The sequence below is a fragment of the Ovis canadensis genome, chromosome 6 (assembly GCF_042477335.2).
Source record: "Ovis canadensis isolate MfBH-ARS-UI-01 breed Bighorn chromosome 6, ARS-UI_OviCan_v2, whole genome shotgun sequence".
Taxonomy (NCBI): Eukaryota; Metazoa; Chordata; class Mammalia; order Artiodactyla; family Bovidae; genus Ovis; species Ovis canadensis.
In genome coordinates, this window is record NC_091250.1 from 82609160 (window position 1) to 82631272 (window position 22113).

At 41.2% G+C, this 22113-nt stretch overlaps 1 protein-coding gene across 5 annotated transcripts in view; it reads left to right on the forward strand.

Annotated features, from left to right (window-relative positions):
* The window catches only part of ATP10D (ATPase phospholipid transporting 10D (putative)), a 126924-nt gene that overhangs the window by 69491 nt on the left and 35320 nt on the right, over positions 1–22113 (forward strand). For all 5 annotated transcript variants that reach the window (XM_069593060.1, XM_069593062.1, XM_069593063.1 and 2 more), the window contains 4 exons: positions 8326–8564; positions 16554–16742; positions 19092–19698; positions 20429–20535. In XM_069593060.1, coding sequence (XP_069449161.1) covers positions 8326–8564; positions 16554–16742; positions 19092–19698; positions 20429–20535 — 1142 coding nt within the window. The remainder of the gene's footprint in view (positions 1–8325; positions 8565–16553; positions 16743–19091; positions 19699–20428; positions 20536–22113) is intronic.

Genomic DNA, 22113 nt, shown 5'->3' on the forward strand with positions numbered 1-22113 from the left:
TACTTCATTGATAACTAAAATCCAGACTTTATTGGGACTTCCTTACTTTTTACCAAAGGTCTTTTTTGTCTCAGACCCTGTCCAAGGATACCACTTAGTCATCATTTAGGTGCCTCTAGATTTTGAGTTTCTTGGCCTTTCCTTTTTTGGATCTGCCTGTAATGCAGGACAGCTTGGTTCAAACCCTGGGTCAGGAAGATCCCCTGGAAAAGGGAATAACTACCCACTCCAGTATTCTTGCCTTAGAGAATTCCATGGACAGAGGAGCCTTGCGGGTTACAGTCCAGGGGGGTCGCAAAGAGTCAGACACATCTGAGCGACTAACTCTTTCACTTTACTTTTCACTTCAAGAATTCTGAGGGGCACTCTTTAGGGATTTTGTAGGGTGCCCCTCAATTTGGGTATGTCCGCATAGTGCCTTTATGATGAAGCTTGTAAATTTGATGGACGTAGTGGCAGCCTTTCAGTTCAGTTCAGTCGCTCAGTCGTGTCCAACTCGTTGCAACCCCATGAATCGCAGCACGCCAGGCCTCCCTGTCCATCACCAGCTCCCGGAGTTCACTCAGACTCACGTCCATCGAGTCAGTGATGCCATCCAGCCACCTCATCCTCTGTCGTCCCCTTCTCCTCCTGCCCCCAATCCCTCCCAGCCTCAGAGTCTTTTCCAGTGAGTCAACTCTTCGCATGAGGTGGCCAAAGTACTGGAGTTTCAGCTTTAGCATCATTCCTTCCAAAGAAATCCCAGGGCTGATTTCCTTCAGAATGGACCGGTTGGATCTCCTTGCAGTCCAAGGGACTCTTAAGAGCCTTCTCCAACACCACAGTTCAAAAGCATCAATTCTTCGGCGCTCAGCTTTCTTCACAGTCCAACTCTCACAGCCATACGTGGCTACTGGAAAAACCATAGCCTTGACTAGATGGACCTTTGTTGGCAAAGTAATGTCTCTGCTTTTCAATATGCTATCTAGGTTGGTCATAACTTTCCTTCCAAGGAGTAAGCATTTTTTAATTACATGGCTGCAATCACCATCTGCAGTGATTTTGGAGCCCAAAAGAATAAAGTCTGACACTGTTTCCACTGTTTCCCCATCTATTTCCCTTGAAGTGATGGGACCAGATGCCATGATCTTTCTGAATGTTGAGCTTTCAGCCAACTTTTTCACTCTCCATTTTCACTTTCATCAAGAGGCTTTTTAGTTCCTCTTTACTTTCTGCCATAAGGGTGGTGTCATCTGCATATCTGTGGTTATTGAGATTTCTCCCGGCAATCTTGATTCCAGCTTGTGCTTCCTCCAGCCCAGTGTTTCTCATGATGTACTCTGCATAGAAGTTAAATAAGCAGGGTGGCAATATACAGCCTTGACGTACTCCTTTTCCAGTCTGTTGTTGACGGGCCGGTCATGGTGGAGAGGTCTGACAGAATGTGGCAGCCTTCAGTGGTTTCTAAAAACAAGGATTTTGGAATCAAGCCTCCTAAATCTGACTCCCATCTTCACCACAAGCAAGCTGTGTGACTCTGGGCAAGTGATATAATTTCTCTGGGCTATGATAAAAAAGGATTGGTAATATTAATAGAATCTACTTCAGGGGGTGATTAAGAGGATAAGAGAAGGTAAATTATGAAAAAGCACTTGGAGACTTCCCCGGTGGTCCAGTAACTAAGACTCTGCACTCCCAATGCCAGGGACCCAGCTTCAATCCCTGGTCAGGGGAGCTAGATCCCACATGCTGAAACTGAAAGATCCCGTGTGCTGCAACTAAGACCTAGCACAGCCAAATAAGTAAATATATTTTTTAAAAGGCACGTAGAACATAACACAGAATAAATTCTTTATAAATATTAGTTGCTAGTATTGTTGTCATACCTGGATGAAGAAATGGCAACCCATTCCAGTATTCTTGCCTGGAAAATTCCATGGACAGAGGAGCCTGGTGGGATATAGTCCATAGGGTCATAAAGAGCCAGATACGACTGAGCAACCGAGCACATTGTTGTTGTGTCAAAATAAGAGATAGACTTGTCTGTTGAGAAGCTCATGGTCCAACGTGGGAGGGACACCTGGAAACATAAAAATACCTTTTTAAGTGTCATAGGTTTAAATTCAGTGGTGCCTTTCTATATTGTTTTGATTTTCAAGCAGTCAGTTTTGGAGGTGGATTTGCACTGGTCAAGGTTTGGGGCTTTGAAGATACTGGCCTAGAAATTCTTGGAATGCTGGAAATATGAGGAATTAGAATAAAAGGCTTTGTGTCAAGGTTGTGAGGATGATACAGTTGAAAGAAACTCAACTGGGTGTGCTGTTTACAAGCAGGTGAAAGTTGGAATGCTGGAAATGTTTGTGTAATTAGTTCATAGCAAAATGTTCAGTGGAGGATATGGGGATGATATAGTTGAAAGAAGTTTATCTGAGTGTCCTATGCTTTTCATCCTTGTGTCTGGCCCTTTGGAGAGCACGTTGAAAAGTGTGATAAATGTTCTGTTTCATAGGCTAATGCTCACTTCTTCCAGATACCACATAAATGTAAATAATAGGCCGTGAACAGGTTACTGGATGTTTGAACAGGAGCATTGGAAGAGAAGAGAGATTAGGATTAAATAAGAGAGAAATAAAGTAGTTAATGTAGCGTCTAACATAGTACCTACCTTGAGACAAAGGAAACATTATAGACTTTGTATATTTTCTCTTACGAGCTGGAAGGTAAGAATTCTCTTGCTGCTGTGAGGTATTCATGGAACTTTTCTAGTCTACTTTAGGAGACATAATAAAAGTCTTGGTGGTCATTTGGATAGATTTTGTTTATCAGTGCAATAATAAACCTTTGCTTCTCATGCTCAATTTTAAAAAAAAATTTGAGAGTCTAAAAGTATGGCTTTTAGTAGCTTTGTTTTCTGAATCACATTGTAACTTGTCTATTTATTTCTCATGCTGCTGCTACTGCTGCTAAGTTGCTTCAGTTGTGTCCGAGTCTGCGTGACCCCATAGACGGCAGCCCACCAGGCTCCGCCGTCCGCCGTCCCTGAGATTCTCCAGGCAAGAACACTGGAGTGGGTTGCCGTTTACTTCTCCAATGCACAAAACTGAAAAGTGAAAGTGAAGTCACTCAGTCGTGTCCAACTCTTTGCAACCCCATGGACTGAAGCCTACCAGGCTTCTCTGTCCATGGAATTTTCCAGGCAAGAGTACTGGAGTGAGTTGCCATTGCTTTCTCTGATTTATTTCTCATAGCTTCCCACAAATTATTAAAGATTGAGTTACTCCATGTCTTTCTTATTTCACTCTTATAGTTTTATCAGTCCCTATTGAGCAAGTTCATCCTACAGGAACAGCTCAGCTATCTGGCTCTATACTAATTCCACAGTTCCTTGATGAATATTTCCCCTAATGATGACTATGAGAAATTCCTAAGGTATAACCTTCATGTTTATATATGTTGTATAGTATTTTAATTATTTTAAAATGGTATCACATTATCAGTACGTAAATTTTTTTATCTACTCAAGCATTTATCAACCTAGCACTGTTGACATTTTGGGCTGGATGACTTTGTGTTAATGGGGAGTTGTTTAAGATATTTAGAAGCATTCTTGGCCTTTGCCCACTGCATGTCATAGCACTCCTCCCAAGATGTAATTGCCAAATTGTGAACAGGCATTGCCAAATGTTTGCTAGGAGATAAATTTGACCCTCATTCAGAATCACTGAGCTAACCTCTTGTATACAAGTAACTGTGTGCTGTGCTAAGTCCTTTAAGTCGTGTCTGACTCCCTGCAGCCCTATGGACTGTAGCCTGCCAGACTCCTCTGTCCGTGTGATTCTCCAGGCGAGGTTACTGGAGTGGGTTGCCACGACCTCCTCCAGGGGATCTTCCCAACCCAGGGATCGAAACCCACCTCTCTTATGTCTCCTGCATTGGCAGGTGGGTTCTTTACCACTTGTGCCACCTGGGAGGCCCTATAAGTAACTGCTAAGGACATATAGCAGGTACTTGTCTGACTTTGGAGTCATGAAAACTCAAATTCAGATCCCAGCTCTACTCACTCTGAACTGTTTACTGTCTTACTCTCCTTAGCTGCAAAGTGGAACAGTGATAATTTCTAGCCAATAACATTATTTTAAAGATAAAAAATATATATATACAGCTATATGTAGTTGTTTATAAAAAGGACTTAGCGCAGCACGTACAGTCACAGGCAGTGGTCCTGGCAAGGTGGCCAAGGATCAGCAAAGAAAGCTAGGGGAAGTTTGAGAAAAAGGAAGGGAAAATAATAACAATAAAAAATTTAAAAAAACAAAGGACCTAGCAAGATGCTTGATGAAAAGGAGGTACTCAGTAAGTGCTAATGCTCTCTCCTACAGTGGATTTTCCCTTGATGCTAGGGATGTTATTCATATGTCTATTCATACCCTTATTCATTATTCATATAATGTTTAAACTACAAAACATGGACTCATTGAAATCAAGCAGGGAATATTGACCATTTTAATTTGGGGGCTATATTTAGTAACAGTTTAGCATGAAGACTCACGGCACTGGCTGTGGAGTTTAATAGAACTGGATATAAAACTGATCTGTATCACTCTTGTGAGATGGGGAAACTTACTTAATTTTTATGTATTTATTTATAAAATGAAGGTATTGATAATATCTACCTCAGAAGGTTGTTACAGTGATTAAGTAAGACAAATAACTGGCACATAGTAACATTTAGCAGTGCATCTAAGCTATAAAGTGGTACCAGAGAGTGGGATGAAGCAGAGGTCTTCAGTGAGGAACTAGGACTAAGGTAAGTAGAAAAGAGAATGGCTATCTTGAGCAAAGGCACGGGTAAGAATGGAGAACCTCAGAGCATTTGGGATTCAATAAATATATCTGTTTTTGAAGTTCAAAGGACATATAGGGAAATAGTTTGTATTTTTTTAGGCAGAGAATATAATAAACTTACAGAACTGCAGAATTGGAAAGGATCTTAAAGTCATTGAGTCCAAACTGTTCATTTTTCCAGTAAGAAAACAGAGGCCTAGAAAGGCAAGTGATTTGCTGGAAACCACTTACTCTTTGAAAGAGTTAGTCCTAGAGCACAGAATCACCATGTTGCCTCGTAGTCTCTCCTTGTCCTTAAAAAACATAGACAGAAGCTATTAAAATAAACAGAATATGCAGATTCTCTTTATTTTATATATTAACTTCCTGAAAGCCATACCTATTCAGTAGCTAGAATTGGCATGAATACAGATAACTAGTAATCCAAACAAGCATGTAGTTTTTGATTGTCTACTCTCCATTCCAGACACTGGACATAATGATAAACAAGACAGACAGGCCACTCATGTCATAGAACTTCTGCTGGAGAAAATTCAGTTCAGTTCAGTCGCTCAGTCGTGTCCGACTCTTTGCGACCCCATGAATTGCAGCACGCCAGGCCTCTCTGTCCATCACCAACTCCCGGAGTTCACTCAAACTCACATCCATTGAGTTGGTGATGCCATGCAGCCATCTCATCCTCTATTGTCCCCTTCTCCTCCTGCCCCCAATCCCTCCCAGCCTCAGAGCCTTTTCCAATGAGTCAACTCTTCGCATGAGGTAGCCAAAAGTACTGGAGCTTCAGCTTTAGCATCATTCCTTCCAAAGAAATCCCAGGGCTGATATCCTTCAGAATGGACTGGTTGGATCTCCTTGCAGTCCAAGGGACTCTCAAGAGTCTTCTCCAACACCACAGTTCAAAAGCATCAATTCTTCGGCGCTCAGCCTTCTTCACAGTCCAACTCTTCACAGCCATACATGACCACTGGAAAAACCATAGCCTTGACTAGACAGATATTTGTTGGCAAAGTAATGTCTCTGCTTTTCAATATGCTATCTAGGTTGGTCATAACATTCCTTCCAAGGAGTAAGCATCTTTTAATTACATGGCTGTAGTCACCATCTGCAGTGATTTTGGAGCCCAAAAGAATAAAGTCTGACACTGTTTCCACTGTTTCCCCATCTATTTTCCATGAAGTGATGGGACTAGATGCCATGATCTTTGTTTTCTGAATGTTGAGCTTTAAGCCAACTTTTTCAGTTTCCTCTTTCACTTTCATCAAGAGGCTCTTTAATTCCTCTTCACTTTCTGCCCTCAGGGTGGTGTCATCTGCATATCTGAGGTTATTGATATTTCTCCCAGAAATCTTGATTCCAGCTTGTGCTTCCTCCAGCCCAGTGTTTCTCATGATGTACTCTGCATAGAAGTTAAATAAACAGGGTGACAATATGCAGCTTTGACGTACTCCTGTCCCAATTTGGAACCAGTCTGTTGTTCCATGTCCAGTTCTAACTGTTGCTTCTTTACCTGCATACAGATTTCTCAAGAGGCAGGTCAGGTGGTCTGGTATTCCCATCTCTCTCAGAATTTTCCACAGTTTGTTGGGACCCACACAGCCAAAGGCTCTGGCATAGTCGATAAAACAGAAATAGATGTTTTACTGGAACTCTTGCTTTTTCCATGATCCAGCGGATGTTGGCAATTTGATCTCTGGTTCCTCTGCCTTTACCAAATCTAGCTTGAACATCTGGAAGTTCACGGTTCACGTACTGTTAAAGCCTGACTTGGAGAATTTTGAGCATTACTTTACTAGCGTGTGAGATGAGTGCAATTCTGTGGTAGTTTGAGCATTCTTTGGCGTTTCCTTTCTTTGGGATCGGAATGAAAACTGACCTTTTCCAGTCCTGTGGCCACTGCTGAGTTTTCCAAATTTGCTGACATGTTGAGTGCAGCACTTTGACAGCTTCACAAGTTAATTAATTTTTAAATAAAAAATATTAAAAATTGTTTTGCAGAGAATTAAAATGGGCTGATTGGGCTTCCCCAGTGGTGTGGATGGTAAAGAATCTGCCTGCAGTGCAGGTGACCTGGATTTGATCCCTGGGTTGGGAATGTCCCCTGGAGTAGGAAATGGCACAACACTCCAGTATTTTTGCCTGAAGAATCCCATGGTCAGAGGAGCCTGACGGGCTACAGTCTATAGGGTCTCAAAGAGTTGGACACGACTAACATTTACTTACACTTTATGATATAGAATGAATAGAAAGCACTTTGAATGGGATGGTTGAGCAAGGCCTCTCTAGGGGGGATATCAGAGCCTAGATCTGAAAGACTTGGTTTTTGAATTCAGGAGTAAAAGCCTTCCAGTCAGATGGAGCAGCTAGTATAGGGGCCCTCAGACAGAAATGAACTTGACAGTTTTCAAAGTAAAGAAAGGCCAGTGAGGCTAGATTTAGTGTAGAAGAGGGGCCAGAAAAGTTAGGTCATCAGAGGCCAGATCATTTTGAGTTATGTACGTGAAGATAAGGAATTCAGATTTTATTCAAAGTGAACTGTGAAGCCACTAGAAAGTTTTGTGTGGGCAGTAGTGTGATTTGCTCTATCTTTGGAAGATCACTCTAGCTACTGTTTCAGGAGTGGAGTACATAGAGCAGGGAGGCCAGTCAGGAGGCTATTGTTCTGGTCCATTTGGGAGATGATGGTGAGTTGGATTAAGGTGATGGAGATGAAGAGAAGTTCCGGTATTTGGGATATATTTTAGATGAATAATAGACAGCTGTTGGTGATGCTTTCAATACTACGGATAAGGAAAAAAGAGAAATCAAGGATAATTCTAGATTTTTGGTATAAATAGCTAGGTAGGTATTTAGGTTTCATTTACAAAGACGAGAAAGTGATTTGACAGGAGCCCGGGGGAATAGAAGTAGCAGTCTACAATTACCGTACCAAATTTAAGATGTCCATTATTTATTCAACTAGTATTTTTTGAGTATCAACCCCTGCCCTGGGTTTTAGGAATAGCATATTAACAAAAGGCAAAATTCTCTGCCCTTTTGGAGTTTATATTCTAATGGATGATTCAAAGAATTAAAAATAAGGTCTATGATGTATAGATGGTGGTAAGTTCTGAGGTAGGCTATGTAATGAACAGTGTGGTTAGATCTGAGAAGTCTTCACTGACAAAGGGACATGACTTCAAGGAGACTTGAAGGGGATAAGGGAGTGAACCATGCAGATATGTGCCAAAAATGTGCACAGAGATAATAGTTTAAAGATGGGACCAGATGACACCACAGAGGAAGAGTATGTAGGTGGTGAAGGGAGGAACTCATGTGGCTTCTCTCATTGCTGCTACTTTTCTCAATGATACAAGTTCATTAATTCAGAGTATTGAAGGAGTTTGGAAGCCAAGTTTAAAAGAGGAGATCATGTGAAATAGCTGTTTAAGAAAATGCTTGATATATTCAACCTGCAAGTGTATCATCTCAGGGAATGACCCAGTGTGGTTTTCTCTCCCTCAGCCAAGAGGTTGGAATCCTATCAGGAAGCTGCCTCTGAAGATGAAGATTCTGCCGACACTCCCAGTGGCTCCCTCAGCAATATGGTGAAACCGAGGGCCCCCAGCTGCAGGACAGTTCACAATCGGCCTCTAGGAAGTATCTCCTCGAATCATCTTACTGGGAGCTGTTTTGCTCTAGAAAGTAGAGAAGGAGCCAGTGAAGTGCCTCATTCCAGACAGGCTGCTTTCAGTAGCCCCATTGTAAGTGTGATTGTGTGACTTGCAACTTGTCTGTGATGAATAATGAAAGAACATTCTCATAATTATAATAGAGCCACACACTGTTGTCTTTTCTCCCTGAGAAGAGACTGTGTAAGTTCAGTCTGATTGCCACACATTCACAATATCTTAATTTTGGAGATCAGTGTCAAAAGATAGTATACCATTTCTGAAAAACATGTTTCTGGTCAAGGTCAATCACTTCTGAGCCTAGAGAAAGCTGCCTTGCTTTAATGAGCATGGCTCACTTTCAGAACCAGCACAACTTAGCAGAGGTATCTCATACACTGGTAAGTGTGTCTAATTGATCGAGAAATCAGGCCTTTCAGTATCCTCCGAGGCCTTTTTATCTCTTTGTAATCCTCCCTGAAATCCCACCAAATCTGTGTCCTTCTCTCCATTCCTAGTCCTCAGCAGATCATTTTCTAGTGTTTCTATATCAGAGCTCCAGAAGGTATGCTCTTAAGTCCTGGGACGAAAATATGGAGGAAGAACCATGTGGAAAATGGGAAAGAGGAAAGATGCTTGTGAGAAAGAATTAGAAATCAAAACTTTTGGTGCACTTAAAATCACTGATAAAATTTCAGCTGCCTTCTTTGCCCTCCACATTTCATTAACTTTTCCTTATCCTCATTCAAGATGAGGATTCCGTAGCCGTGAGACTGGTAAGCAGTTGGTGATCTCTGAATCAGGTGACATAACAAGACATAAACAGTTTTGGGAAGACTTTTGTTTCTGCAGTGAATTTATATAGACTTTCATAGTAGATATGCGATCTGAGTGTACCCCAGGGATCTCATTTGTCCTAGAAAGGCCTTGAGGGGAATCTGGCTCTTTTCAAAGTTCCAACAAATAGGGCAATTTAGAATCGAGGAAGATCATTTCACTGAAACTCATCCAATGCATTTCTTTGGCTCTAAGGATATAATACCTGTTATATCCTATCATTACCATATGTCAAGCTATTCCAAACATCTGGACTTAATTTTTCTCCAATCTCTGAGAGGAAAAAAAAAAAAAGTAACGAATGCATACAACCTCTTCTCTGTACTGATTTTCAGGCTATATCAGACGTAGATACCTGTTTTCTTCTGTTTGATCAGTTTTGCCCAATACTCTGCTGATCTTTTACCTTTTCCAGCCACCTGCGGTTAACCCCATGTTGACTCATGTTTACTTGGAAGTCAGGGATACTAATGACCAGGTGGGACTGTACCATGGCCTCCCTCTCAGTTTCCCGATCCAGCCTCACTCTCTTCATGGAACAAAGGATTATTTCCTAATTTGGAGTCATTATGGTTTTTGTACCATTTCCCCTGTCTAAAATTCATTCTCCCCTCACCACCTACCTCTGTCTACCAGATCTGATGAAATACTTCTTTAAATATCATTTCTTCCAAAGACTTCTCAGACTCTTTGTTTCTAAGTTCTGTTTACACAGTCCCTCCTGCCCTCAGTCCCTTAATCCTCATATCATTGGCCTTATTTCTGCCTCTGATGTGGACCTTGCTCCTTGAGAGCAAGGACTTCATCACCTTGAATCCTCCGCATCTAAGGTCAGAGCCTCCCATGTCTGCTCTCAGTGAAGTATCATTATTTGAAGCCGCTCAACAGGCTCAGTCTTCCTGTTCAATCTGTTTTGACTTGCCTTATACTCCAGTTCCATGTGTTGTGCTGATTATGCAGCTTCTCTGGGATTGCTGCATTGTTTTGTGTTTTGAATAGCAGACCCTTACATATAGGATGACGAGGTCTTCCTTGAGATACGAGACCATCTCTCATGCTTGCTCTAGACAAGCTAATTCTATCCTTCTTGGAGACTAAAGATTATTTTGAGAAAACTGTAGCTCCTTTAACCTGAAAAGCTGACATCTGTGAAAATTGTACATATGATACTAAAAGTGTGTTCATGTATCCCAGGTTGTAGAACGCCAGTGTGAAAGCACAATGAGGGCTGTGATGTCTGGAAGTGAAAAGTTGTTAAGATGGTGCCCTTCATGTGGGAGGCAAGGGGAGGGTCAGCGAGTGAGGGTCCAAGGCAGAGGGCTGGCAAAGGTGTGCCAGCTTCAGGAGTTAGGATGACATTGAGGACCTTGAGTCCTGGACTCACATGACCTACTTTAGAAACAGAAACCTTGACTTTGTGAGTCAGTGTTTTTATGCTTCTTTAATCCTCGGGAGATTTTCATTCAGCAAGCATGCTATTCATTCTGCCTGGAGTGCTGTCCTCCTAGGTCTTCATATGGCTGTTTCCTTTCTTTTCACTGAGGTCTCAGCTCAGATGTCACCTCCTCAATAAAGCTTGTTGTTCAGTTGCTAAGCCCTGTCAGACTCTTTGTGACCCCATGAACTGCAGCACGGCAGGCTTCCCTGTCCTTCACTATCTCCTGGAGTTTGCTCAGACTCATATCTATTGAGTCAGTCATGCTATCCAACCATCTCACCTCTGTCATCCCCTTCTCCTCCTGCCCTCAATCTTTTCCAGCATCAGGGTCTTTTCCAGTAGTTAGCTCTTTGCATCTGGTGGCCAGAGTATTAGAGCTTCAGCATCAGTCCTTCCAATGAATATTCAGGGTTGATTTCATTTAGGGTTGACTGGTTTGATCTCCTTGCTGTCCAAGGGACTCTCAAGAGTCTTCTCTAACACCACAGTTCAAAAACATCAATTCATCATGGTAGTAAGATTCAGTAAATTTCACTGACCACCCAATCCAAAGTATGTTCCATCTCCTGCGCACTTGTCTGGATCTAGAACCATCTATTTATAGGTTAATTTATCTCCCCCCACCTAGGATGTCAGTTCCATGCACCCAGGATCCCATAGATTTTGTGTACCCCTCTTTCCTTGAGGTGTTGCTGATACCATAGATCAATAGTAAATATTTATGGGCGAATATTCCATAAATGGAGTAATGGAAGATAATGACATAATAGTAGAGCCTGGGATATAAAACGGATAAAACGCATCCCCAGCTTTCAGCTTTGCTTTTGATAGAGGAGGCAGACATAAAAGTAAATAGAGGCAATGTATGGCAAAACCAATACAGTATTATAAAGTAAAATAAAGTAAAAATAAAAAGTGAAAAAAAAAAGTAAATAGAGGTATTCCTGTATTGAAGATGCAGTAATGGTAGTTAATCCATAGTATTAAAAAGGCACAAAGAGAGTCATCAACTCTGTGGGGATGAGAAGGGATCAAGAAAAGCTGCACAAAAGAGGTAAAACTGATGTTATGAGTGAACTGAGTAGAGGGTTACACAGTAGAAAAGGAAGGAAAAGCGCTCAGGCAGACAGTATGTAGTGTGTGCAGAGGCTCAGAACCACACAACTGGGGAGAACGTAGTGGGGAGGAGCAGCTGTGCATGTGTGGCTGTTGGCCTTTGTCTTTTCTCATAGGTCTTTGGTATTTAGGAATCTGAGGCAGAAGGCGTTTGCATCTATATTTAAGCCAAAGTTGTCCAGGTGGAGTGCTGAGTCCTTAAGATTGGAGTGAGGGCGGCAGCAGGGAACGAGAGAAAAACCTTAGGTACAGGTGACAGGAGAGGAGGAGTAGAGTGCAGTGTTGGGCTTCCCAGGTGGCTCAGTGGTAAAGAATCGCCTGCCAAGCAGGCGACATGGGTTTGATCCCTGGGTGGGGAAGATCCCCTGGAGAAGGAAATGGCAACCGACTCCAGGGAAATTTGCCTGGGAAACTCCATGAACAGAGGAGGCTGGTGGGCTACAGTCCATGCGGTTGCAAAGAGTTGGACACAACTCAGCAACTGAACAACAGGGCACAGTGTTAGACCTTGGTCAATATTATTTCCCACGTGGAGTATCTTTGTTCATTATTAAACTTTGGACATTTTCGAATTTGCATAAACAAAGTGGGTCCAAGTCATTCTCAGTTTGGAAACAGAGTTAACATTCAGTACATAGTTAGTTCAGTCGCTCAGTCGTGTCCGACTCTTTGCCACCCCATGAATCGCAGCACGCCAGGCCTCCCTGTCCATCACCAACTCCCGGAGTTCACTCAGACTCGCATCCATCGAGTCCATGATGCCATCTAGCCATCTCATCCCCTGTCGTCCCCTTCTCTTCCTGCCTCCAATCCCTCCCAGCATCAGAGTCTTTTCCAATGAGTCAACTCTTCGCATGAGGTGGCCAAAGTACTGGAGTTTCAGCTTTACCATCGTTCCTTCCAAAGAAATCCCAGGGTTGATCTCCTTCAGAATGGACTGGTTGGATCTCCTTGCAGTCCAAGGGACTCTCAAGAGTCTTCTCCAACACCACAGTTCAAAAGCATCAATTCTTCGGCGCTCAGCCTTCTTCACAGTCCAACTCTCACATCCATACATACTGTTTAATCACTCAGTTGTGTCCGAGTCTTTTGTGACCCCATGGAATGTAGCTCGCCAGGCTCCTCAGTCCATAGTATTTCCCAGGCAAGAATACTGGAGTGGGTTGCCATTTCCTTCTCCGAGGGATCTTCCTAATCCCGGATCAAGCCTGAGTCTCCCGCTTGGTAGGTGGATTATTTACCACTGAGTCACCAGGGAAGCCCGATATCACTTACATGTGAGATCTAAAAAAATGATGCAAATGAGTTTATTATGAAACAGAAACGTAGAAAACAAATTTATGGTTGCCACAGAAGAAAGGGGGAAGGGATAAATTAGGAGCATGGGATTAAGAGATACAAGCCACTATACATACAAAAAGTTGTGGTTGAATTAAGAGATACAAACTACCATACATGAAAAGGTCTTGGAACAGACCCTGATGCTGGGAAAGATTGAAGGCAGAAAGAGAAGGGGATGACAGGATGAGATGGTTGGTTAGCATCACCAACTCCATGGACATGATTTTCAGCAAGCTTCGGGAGTTGGTGATGGACAGGGAAGCCTGGCGTGTTGCAGTCCATAGGGTCACAGAGTCGGACACGACTGAGCAACTGACCTGAATACATAAAATATATAAGCAACAAGGATTTACTGTATAGCTTGGGGAAGTATATTCAATACCAAATAATAACTTAGAATGGAAAAATTTTGAAAAAGAATAGATGTATATATAACTGAATCATTTTGTTGTATACCTGAGACATTGTAAATCAGCTGTTCTTCAATTTTAAAAAGTATGCAAAAATCTATAAGATATAGTCTCCTTCCTTTAAAGGAACTTTCCCTGTGGGGAGAGAAGTACATATACATGAAATTATTTGAAGCTGGATGGTGTGGATTTGGTTCTTGGGTTAATTCGAGTTCAGAGAAGGCAGGAGCTGTCCATCACAGGGAAAAAAAAAAAAAGAGCAAAAGTCAATTTTGAAATAGGTTTCCATGAGGAAGATTTGGATCTTAGAAGAAGAAGAAAAAAACCCTGTCAAACCATCTTGTACATAACAATTATGTATGATAACTCTATACTTCTCCTGAGTTCAGGAACTAAACACCTTAGTCATTCAGGGTTAACTTGTTAGAGACACCAACTAAAGGGAAGAATATGTTGTTCTTGAAGCTTCATTTTGACGTGGCTCATTCCTTAAATCTTCTGGGCTCTTCTTTATGTACATATATGATGCTTTTAGGGTCTTGTATGGTCCTGAGTTCCTCACGTCTATTTCGACAATTCTTTTTGTAAATATGGTTTCCAATCAGAGTCCCAGCTTTGGTCAGCTCCATGTCTTCTTTTATTCTCGTGGCCACAGCATCAGGTCTTAAATTCCCTGAATGACACATTAGATTGATTTATGTCAACAGTGTTTGTCACCAAGATGGAACTTACAAATCTGTCATTAGTCTTAGAGTAACTTTAGAATGAAGTAGAGTCCTGATGTTCTGAAGCCAGTTACTCATCAGTGCGGAGATCATCAGTACAATAAAATCACTGTTTGCTTCTAAGGTCTGTAACTCAACCCTGATTGTGTGCCAAAGAGCAAATGTCTCTTAGAGATAACATTGCCAAAGCCTGCATACTGGCTTCTTCTTGGAGATTCCCAGTACCTTATAAACACTCTTAGAAGTGCTACAATAGCGAGACCTATTTAAACATTTCTTAAACTTATTTTAGTATGGAACTCTTTGGAGTTTTGCTTAATATGTATAAACATTTTGAGAAGGATGCCTTTAGAAATACTGCTCCAGCCTGTAGCCTCTCTCACACTCACTAGATGCCAGTATCATCATAGCCTTCATCAGTTCCATGCAGCAAGGTTCCCAAGCATCAGACCTTGCCACTCTCTTGTAACTAACTTTGGCAAGGGGATCCTCTAGGAAGGGATGGTTCTCCAAGTAACTGAGGGCACAGCACAGACTCTTGCTGGCTCAGTGTTACTCTGTGTGAGACTTGAGAGGGAATGTGGCCAACTAGTTAATGAGCAGTCATCAGATTACAAACATTTACAAACTCTATCAGACACAACATGGTTCAAATTTTTGCTGAGTAAACTATCACAGAACAATAGATGCTGTCTTTAGATAGAAATTTAAGGATGTCTTTTGACAGCAGAAAACTGGGACCTTTGAAATCCACTGTGAACCAGGTAAACTGCCTGAAAATGAGTGTCATTCCAGAAGAAAAAGGAACATAAAATTATTTCCGTTTCTGTTGTGCTGGTCTCGTCTCACTTGTTGTCTCATTTACTTTATACAGCCACCCTCTGAGGTAGGTATACTTCTTAAGGTTATTCAGAAGAAATGAAGCTCAGAGGGTTAAATAAGTAAGTTGCCTGAGGCCCCTAGACAGCATGTAGTGGATCTAGAGCCCAAACCCATATGATTTCCAGCCTGTGCTCTTTGCTTGTTGAACCTGTGTTAAAACTTGACCGAACTCCTAAGTGTAAAACACAAGCCATGATCACTGAGTCTAACATCAAGCATCTCATTTGAGTCTGTTCTCTCCATCGCCTCTCTTCGCTTTCCTGAAGTCAGTATGCTTTGCCAGCATCCTGGACTCCTCTAGAATACAGTGGCACTTTTTGGAAAACTTGATTCAGAGATGATGATCCCTTTTTTGAGTCATCCGAAAAATTTCTAAAGCAGTTGACTACATATTACAAAATTATAAAGGAACTTCATTAAAGCTAGTACTTCTAAATAAGTGTCAAAAGTACTGTGTTAAACAGAATGAAGTATTTTCCCCCAATAGTGAAACTTCTTAAAGCCAATTTGTAAAAGGAATTGTACAAAAGAGAAGGCCATAGGTCACAGTTGCCAAATATATTTGATAATCAGAACTCTCTTAGAGGTACCTTTGAATGTTCATCGCTGAATCTCTCTCTCGGTTGGGAAGATCCCCTGGAAGAGAGAATGATAATGCACTCCAGTCCTCTTGCCTGGAGAATCCCATGGACAGAAGAACCGTGAACAAGAGGGTACAGTCCATAGGGTCACAAAAAGCTGGACACATCTGAAGCAACTTAGCATAGCAAGCATGGATGTTCATGTCTTGTAAGGTATTACTAGGGAAATACAGATAAACTCTGTTAACCTGCTTATAGTTTTTATTTTGGAAGGTTGGTTTTTAAACAATAGTAGTGACTTGAGCCATAAAATATTTTGTTAAAATAACATAGTACGAATAACATGCTCACTTTTAAAAGAATTAATATTCATCGGTTGCTGTTGGATGAATCTATGCCCAAAGTAGAATCCTACAATAAAATATAGCTCTGCACTGTATATTTCAAAATAAGGAAACACTCATTCAGTTAGAATTTGGTGAAAGGCATTGTCTCTATCTCTTACTTTGTTTAATAGTCAAGGTAATCTCCTTTCATATTATGCATTCTGGATTTTCCATTTAATTTTTTGTCTTTTATTTCCTTTTTTTTCACTTCCCATGATACCATGTACATTCAATTTTTTAAAAAAAGAATAGTATACTGTCTCATATTTCTTAGATTCTGGTTAGAAATCATGCTTCTTGTGTAGATTTAAAACTCATATTTTTAGATGCTTATTGTGACCACACTTTGTCTCATTGGATATTCAGGAAACAGATGTGGTACCAGACACCAGGCTTTTGGACAAGTTTAGTCAGATTACACCTCTGCTCTTCACCCCAACGGATGAGCCTACCCCAGATCCACCACTGGAGACTCTGTACATCATCGACTTCTTTATTGCATTGGCAATTTGCAACACAGTAGTGGTTTCTGCTCCTAACCAGCCACGGCAAAAGGTAAGACTAATGCAAACGAGGGTCACCTTCCAGAAGAGAACTTTGGGTTTAAATATATTTGTTATGTGCTCTTACTGTGCATGCATGCTAAGTTGCTTCAGTCATGTCCAAATCTTTGCAACTCCATGGACTGTAGCCTGCCAGGCTCCTCTGTCTATGGGGATTCTCCAGGCAAGAATACTGGAGTGGGTTGCCATGTCCTCCTCCAGGGGACCTTCCCTACCCAGGGATCGAACTGGAGTTTCTTACATCTAACCTGCATTGGCAGGTGGGTTCTTTACCACTTTCGCCACCTGGGAAGCCCATGGTCTTATATGGATTGTAATTAACAATAGTAACAGGTAACATATATACATCGTTTAACCTGTACTCTGAATTTATGATGTTCTAAGTGATTTATTGGTATTAATAGATTTAATACTCCCAACAGTTCCATGAGTTAGGTACTATTATTCTGCTACTCCTTATTTTACAGGTAAGCTTAAGTAACTTGCCCAGGGATACAGGACCAGTTTGTTGGGGAAATAGGATTGAACCCAGGGAGTATGGATCCATGCTACTACACTACTTTGCTTCCAGGAGGATAGCTAATGAGAGCAGTTCTTGGCAAATGTGACTCTTTTCATTTTGCTTTACTTTGCCTACCAAATTGAAGCTTTCTGTGAAACTTCTGAGACCTCCAACATATGCACTACATCAAGCAAAATATAAAGTATTGGATTCATTATCATGTTTAATGATAACATACCTTTTCATATGCCACTTGGGTAATGTAAACTCAATCACTGGAAGATCCAATACATCTATAATATACCAAGGTTCTGCTGTTCCCACACAAGCTGAATCTTTAAAGTCTCTTTGTAGCTTAGAATTCATGGAAAATTCATTTTCAATTAAAAAGGAAAGCTTGCTTTAGAGATTGGTGATTCACCACTCACTGTGCTGTCTTCCTTGAGTATAACTATTTCCCCTTTTGCACGCATCCACTTAAAATTCAATTTGCAACACAACCCAATTAAATTTTCATTTTCTATTAGATCATTTTCTCTTGGCAACTTCAGAGGTGGTCAGTTTTAACATAAAAATAACTTCTCATTAAGCTTTCATTTGATCCGAAACTGTATTTTTATAAGATTTCAATTAGAAACTTGCTCTTTGAAGTTATCTAGTTAGAGGATAAATCACTGGTTATTCTGTTTTTCTCCGCTACAACACCTTTTGATATACGTCTGTTTCCAGTGCAGACATCTTTTGGCGTTTTCTGCTTAAGATATAGAGTTGTCTTATCCCCAAAGAATGAATATTCTGTGGCCTGAAAGACAATCTCTGTAGGCATATATAAGCCTAAGTGTTATGATATTTTAAGGTAGTGATAGCAAGGCAGTGAATAAAGAGCTCATTGGAATTCATGTGTAATACAGAAACGTCATCTGTAGTTGAGTTCACTTTTCATTTTTGAGTTGCCAGTAAGTTTGCAAATTGACCAACATGAGTCCCTCAAACTATCATAAAATTAATAATTATTAGGAGAAAATTAATTAATTCTTGGACATTTCTATTGTGAAAATTTTACAATTCAATTAATTGGTCTTCCCAATTAGTATTAAATTCTAAATTGAATCACTGGTAAGAGTTAAGATCTAGAAGAAATCAGAATATGAACAAGAAAAAGTTCTATAAAAGCAGAAATTTGAATTCATATCATGATATTGATCGTCTTCTATAAACTACTTTATTGGCCTGTTTTTCTTAAGTCAAATTAACAACCTTTTTTATAATCTGAAAAATGAAAGAAAAAACACATTTTGCTAGTCTTTTGATTTACTTTCTTCTATAAATCACTCATTTGTTTTTCTGCTGCTCACACTATTTTTATAGCTTTTTCAGTATGGCCCTGTAATCTTTATAAACTTGATATTTAAATATTATATAACATTTTAAGATGTTTCTAATTTGTTATTATTGAATACTTATAATTTTAAAACTATTATTGCTAGGATGCATATAATAAAGATAATTTTTTATATTAGGTTATTTTATCAGAAAAATTTGCTAAAAGTATGCCCACTGCTACCAATATTAGCACACTTTGTCTTTTGCTATGAGCTGTCAGATTTCTTCCTAAATGGTTGTCGAAATTCACAGTGCTACCAACATTAGCAAATCTTTTTCATAATGGCTGCTTTTATTTTTATTATTATTTTTTGCATCATTGTTAAATATGAAACAGTTTGCTATGTAAGGGAGTAGTAACTTTTCATTGTCCTTTTGTCCCCTAGTTTGACTTCGTAGTTGCTATCAACTGCTTTTGACTGTTTTATTGAGACCTTCTCATGTTATCTTTCCTAGGTCGGACTCTCCTCTCTGCGTGGAATACCCATTAAATCTTTGGATGAGATTAAAAACCTCTTCCAGAGACTGTCTGTCCGAAGGTCAAGTTCACCATCTCTTGCCAGTGGGAAAGAGCCATCTGGGGTCCCAAACGCCTTTGTGAGCAGACTCTCTCTGTTTAATAGAATGAAACCAGCCTCACCTGTGGAGGAAGAGATCTCCCAGACAAGTGAGAGCCTCCAGGGCTCTGATAACTCAGCATGTCCCACAGAAATTGAGAAACAAAACAGCGATGCAGGCATCGCAAATGGCAAGGTAGAAGCCCTCGCTGGACAGCCCTTGACCTCCAGCCTGTGTTATGAGGCTGAGAGCCCTGATGAAGCCGCCTTAGTGTACGCTGCCCGGGCTTACCAGTGCACTCTGCAGTCCCGGACCCCAGAGCAGGTCGTGGTGGACTTCGCCGCTTTGGGACCATTAACATTTCAACTCCTACATATCCTGCCCTTCGACTCAGTAAGGAAAAGAATGTCCGTGGTGGTCCGGCACCCCCTTTCCAACCAAGTGGTTGTATATACAAAGGGCGCTGATTCCACGATCATGGAGTTGCTCTCTGTGGCTTCCCCAGGTGGGTTCATGCAGGTCTGAGAAAGAAGTGATGGGAAGGGCTTCGTGATCACAGGGCCACTCTCAATGGTCTTGTAAAGGCAAACAAGCAGATCTGTGAGGATCCATCACACTTGATGAAGTAGGGGAAGCTGCCTAGGATTTGGTGAGAAAGCACCTAAGTTTTGGGGTTCCATAGACCAGGGTTCAAATCTGTATTCTTTTTTTTGAAAGTGAGAATGTTGTGTAACTCATGGCAGAGGACACAAACATTTAAAACAATAGAAGTTACACTCAAGTATAGGGTTACATTTTTATATAATTCTTATGCAATATTAGGGTTCTCAAGTATAGGCTTTCACATTTTTACAAAAACAAATAACATTTGTCCATAGTATAATCAGCAGATAATGGATCAAAGGGATATACTATATGCAATATACGCAGTGCCTCTGCTCAGAGCCTAGAAAATGGTAAGTGCTCAGTGGAAGACAGCATCAGTATAATCATTGTTACTATCATTATCACTGTTGTGGGAATGGTATTTGCATTAATTTGGGAGCCTTTTTCTCCCCAAGGAGAAAGGAACAAGGGAAAGATTTATTCTGAGGGGATCCCTTTTATAAATGCACATTTAGGATTCAAAACTATGAGGTCTTTTGTTTGTTATGGATTAAGGTTCCATTATTTTTTAAAAATGTCTGTCGTTGGATAAACTGGTAGGAGCACTTGTGTTTCGTCAATTATTTCAGATGGACCAGGTCTGGAAAAACAGCAGATGATGATAAGGGAGAAAACCCAGAAGCACTTGGATGACTACGCCAAACGAGGGCTGCGCACTCTGTGTATAGCAAAGCGGGTGAGGCTGCTTGGGGCACCCAAAGGCTTCCTTCTTTCGTGTGTTCGACCATCATTTAATGAAAACAAGCATGTATTAAACCCTGATCCAGATATCTGAGAAAGTTCCTGGGCCAGTGGCTTTCTTTTCATATAACTTCCTTATTCCTTATATATTAGTTGGTCAGAGTTTGTTCTCAGAGTATTTTGCCAGAAAAGTTTTCAATAGATCTGAGTATTTTCATTTGGAAACTGCAGTTCGGTTTGGTTCAGTCGCTCAGTCGTGTCCCCATGGACTCTTTGCGACTGCATGAATTGCAGCACGCCAGGCCTCCCTGTCCATCACCATCTCCCGGAGTTCACTCAGACTCACATCCGTTGAGTCCGTGATGCCATCCAGCCATCTCATCCTCGGTCGTCCCCTTCTCCTCCTGCCCCCAATCCCTCCCAACATCAGGGTTTTTTTCCAATGAGTCAGCTCTTCTCATGAGGTGGCCAAAGTACTGGAGTTTCAGCTTTAGCATCATTCCTTCCAAAGAAATCCCAGGGTTGATCTCCTTCAGAATGGACTGGTTGGATCTCCTTGCAGTCCAAGGGACTTTCAAGAGTCTTCTCCAACACCACAGTTCAAAAGCATCAATTCTTCGGCGCTCAGCCTTCTTCACAGTCCAACTCTCACATCCATACATGACCACAGGAAAAACCATAGCCTTGACTAGACGGACCTTTGTCGGCAAAGTATTCCTGCCTGGAGAAGCCCATGGAAACTGCAGTATGGCTGGGAGTAAAAATCCCTGGACCCTACTCTCTGGCTCTCAGTACCTTGTAAATGTCTTCCCTCTGTCTTGTAGCATTTTAATGAATGAGGCCAGAGACTGGCCTTTATTTTCCCCTTAGAAGTTCTTGATATTTTTTCCTCGTTGGCTTGTACATCTTTATCTGCAAATCCAGATAAATTCCCTAAATATTATCTCAAAGTTTTCTGAGACCTAGTTCTTCCTTTCTACATGAAAAATTATGTAATAAGAAAGTAGAGTTCCAAGAAGTGATTTGAGGGGTGTTACTACCAAAACCATCCCTGGGAGAGACTGAGATACATAGTCTTTTAAGAGTAAATTCGTCAAGTTTTCAGTGGGGCCTGGCTTCAGTACTGACCAAGTCCAGCTGCTCAGCTGTAATGTGTGCTTTGTGCTAAGTTGCTTTAGTTGTGTCTGACTCTTTGCAACCCTGTGGACCCACCAGGCTCCTCTGTCCATGGGCTTCTCCAGGCAGAAATACTGGAGTATGTTCCTATTTCCTTCTCCAGAGCATCCTCCTGACCCAGGGGTTGAACCCGCATCTTTTCATGTATCCTGTACTGGCAAGTTCTTTACCACTAGTGCCACCTGGGAAGCCCACTCAGGTGTAATAGGCCTATGCAAAGCCTTACACCTTTAGATTCCTGTCCCTTATTAATAAGCCAAGACATGCCGAGTCCCATCCCTACAACTGTATCCCCAAATGCACACCTAGGTAATGTTTCTTCCTTCAGTGGAGATTCAGCTAGCTATTGATGAGAGCTGTGGCAGGAGAAGGTGGAGAAGTCTACTTAAGGTAGGGA